This window comes from Pararge aegeria, chromosome 18 (genome assembly GCF_905163445.1).
Source record: "Pararge aegeria chromosome 18, ilParAegt1.1, whole genome shotgun sequence".
Classification (NCBI taxonomy): Eukaryota; Metazoa; Arthropoda; class Insecta; order Lepidoptera; family Nymphalidae; genus Pararge; species Pararge aegeria.
The window spans coordinates 2523838-2527101 of record NC_053197.1 but is presented as its reverse complement, the minus strand read 5'-3'; the positions used below and the strand labels follow the sequence as shown (position 1 = coordinate 2527101).

The following is a 3264-nucleotide window of genomic DNA, read 5'->3' as shown; positions in this document are numbered from 1 at the left end:
TAAGAAAAAACAATCATCAAAAGAAAACAACTTAATTGACATAGAAATAAAGATCTAACCTAATTACAAAACATGAGGTTCTTGTCTATCATTAACACAATTCACTAAAATATGACAAAAACATCATATAAAACAATGAGTATACATTATACGAGTATTGAAAGCCAAACGTCAACAATACCGCAATGCAGGCTCGCTGGCGACGCGTCACAAAGAAGATACAAACACGAGTGCAAAGTCACTGGCAAAGAAGGTATTATAACCACAGACCAGTTAATAAATATAAACATATTCTAGTTCAGTGCCTTAGCCAAAGAGAATACAGCCATATTGTTATAACTATTACAACAAAAAGCAAGAACCCAGTGCTGTACAACATGAGTATTCTGAACTTTCATAACAACAACAATGCAATAAGTTGACGTTTGACAACTAAAATTATAAATTTAAAAGCAGGTACAAATAAAATTAAAAGTAGACACCCAAATCAGAGTGAATTATACTAACACAAAATTCAATATTAGAAACAAAAGTATACTTAAAGTTATAAAATAGAGAGGGAGAGAATATATATAAAGTTAGTTATGGATAACTGGTAATTACTAAATGACAACAAATCATCAAAAAAACTACTCTTAACTGCACATCAGCGCTATTTCTTCACCACTCTTCTTGATCTAGAAATTTGAGAGGGACCAGCGTGCGGCTTAGAAGCAACTGTAGCAGGTCCAGCTAGAACACTGGAGGCTGCTTCTCTACCACATCCCGAAGAAATAGTAATTAACTGAGCCTTCGTAGTGATAGAATGTCGCTTACCATCAGATCCAATCACAATTATCCGACCATTTTTTGTCCAAGACTTTGATAGGCCCAGCTGTAGTCTGGCTGCCACGAAAGCTTCATGCCGGATCTTGGTCAAGAACTCTCCAAAAGTAATCCCGGTGCCTTTAAAGTTTTTTTTAGAAAACCAGATCTTGTTTCTAACGGACTGGTCACAGAGTTTTACAAGCAGTGCTCTTGGTTTGTCACCACCAGTCTGCCCTATTCGATGGCACCGACTAATCGCTGCCACAGAAAGCTCATGCATTTGAAGATGATCTTTCAAGATTTTTACAACAGTGGCAGGCACATCTTCCTTGGCAGTTTCAGGGACACCATGAAACAGAAGAATTTTCCTACGGCTTCTTGTTTCCTGCTCATCCATCTGCTGACTTAGAAGTTCTAGCTGCCCCTGAAGACTGTTCAAAGCGGTCATGACAAAGTTTCGGAACGAGCTAAACTGTGAAGCTATATTTGAGGTGGGACTGGTTGCCGGGATAGCAGACTGCAGATTTTGTTGGAATTCAGCCATAGTTTTGTGAAAATGTAGAGACAGATCATCCACAGATTTCTTAATAGATTCCATTGTTGACTAGCTGTTTTGTGTGTTTGTTGTTGGTAGTAGTTTAAGTTCAAGTGTTATCTACAGTTATATTGTATGGATTTACCTTTATGGGACACTGTTGGCAGGTATGAAGATATTAATGCATTATTAATTGTTCAAAGGTCATTAATTCAATTATAAATTAAATTTTTAAGAGAGATACACTAAAAAAACGTGTTTCTTATTATGCAACTACCCGCCAAAAAAAAACCTTATATGGGATCATTAATTTAATATGACAATTGTTATAATTAGGTGTACTTGCAGACATTTATGATATGCGAAATCATATAAAATTTTAACTAATGTTACATTGAACTCAGAAGACAGTTCCATAATGTAACTCTAGACATCCAATCGCATTACAACTAATCCTTGGCTTACTGACGTACACTATTACGCACCAAAATCGCGGTAAGCCAGTTTGATGGGTTCTTAATCTCCCTGCATTATTATTACGGGAGTGCGAAGATTATTTGCCATTTGTTTGAACAAAAGGCAGGTACTTAACAATATTTATTTATGGCTAGCAATTAAGGCTTAAGTTCATTGAAAATTAAGCTTAATTCGCTTGAATTTATCACACCCTGACAGATGTAACAAACTGTGTTGTTTATGACTCGCTAAGTAAATATTATTATCCCGTACAAACTTTCATCTGCTATTCTACGCCCACACACCTGTGCTATTCGATTTTGGTAGGCGTTTTTTCTGACTTTTTCTGGTTGGCTTGGTGTTAAGGGACATTAAAGGGCTAAGAATGTTAGTTTTCAAGGACTAATTTTATAATTTCAATGAAGTATTGAGCTAAATACACTTTTCAAGACTATAAAAAGATATATAAACTCTACAAAATTACTTGTCATCTAAAAATTAACTTATTAAAATTCTTTGGCTTATACCATGAAATTGGTACCTTTAAAACCAGTACTGACTGTATTATTTTAAAATTCACGAGACATAAATCACGAAATTCGCCCTGGAAACCTTTTTTGGCAGCTCAAAGCTTTGCTAGTGCCAAGTCGCCGAAAAATGCTTCAAGTGATCATGGTTTTGGATTCATCAAAAAATATTCTGTAGTGAGCTAAAAAGTGGCTGACAAGAATAATAAAATCGATGAAAATTGCTTATGTACGTTTGTTGTCTATCATGCTGAGTTTTCTGCTAGCTTTTTTCGGTAGATCTGCCTTTAGAACTGGTGCTAGAGTCATTCCAAGCACACAGCCAAATTTTTTAAAAGCGTTTATAATATAATTTTAAAATGTGCCAAGATATCATAAGGAAGGTGTTATATAATTGAAAACTGCGAGTTTATGTTTGTTGATCAATAGTTAAATTAATATTTTCTTAAAACTACAGAGACGATATTTTTTTTATAATAAATAATAATAATAACAAAATTTATTTGCAAGATACATTGAAAAAGGATGGTGCAATATCTTTTAAACGTCTAAAAATATTTCGTCGATTAACATGCAATAGGTAGATAAACTAAAAATAATTAATAATATATTTCGATAAACATTCCGAGTATGACATACTACTCATATTAGTATAGTTTAGTTTAATTTGATTATAATTAGTTCGAAAATAATATGACAGATTTTCAAATGAAAACAAATTCATTATTAAATAAATAAAAAAATTAACACAATTCATATAAAATATATAAAATGTGATTATTTAATGTAATGTATTCGGTATTAATATGTCAATAAAATTTAATGACATATAGTATAGTTTTTTTTTTTAAACATTTTCATTTAATAATTTCATTGCCGATTTTTACAGTAAGAGCCAGATGCCGCCTAGCCGCACTTGAACAGAAGATGACTAATCAT

At 33.0% G+C, this 3264-nt stretch overlaps 1 protein-coding gene across 1 annotated transcript; it reads right to left on the bottom strand.

Annotated features, from left to right (window-relative positions):
• Positions 1 to 601: 601 nt before the first annotated feature.
• On the bottom strand, positions 602 to 1492 carry LOC120631520. Its single transcript, XM_039901140.1, has one exon. The coding sequence runs from the start codon at positions 1403 to 1405 to the stop codon at positions 653 to 655; it is 753 nt and encodes a 250-aa protein (XP_039757074.1). The 5' UTR covers positions 1406 to 1492; the 3' UTR covers positions 602 to 652.
• Positions 1493 to 3264: the final 1772 nt, after the last annotated feature.

Coding starts and splice junctions, on each gene's coding strand:
- LOC120631520 (XM_039901140.1), bottom strand. CDS start 1,405: ATGGAATCTATTAAGAAATCTGTGGATGATCTGTCTCTACATTTTCAC.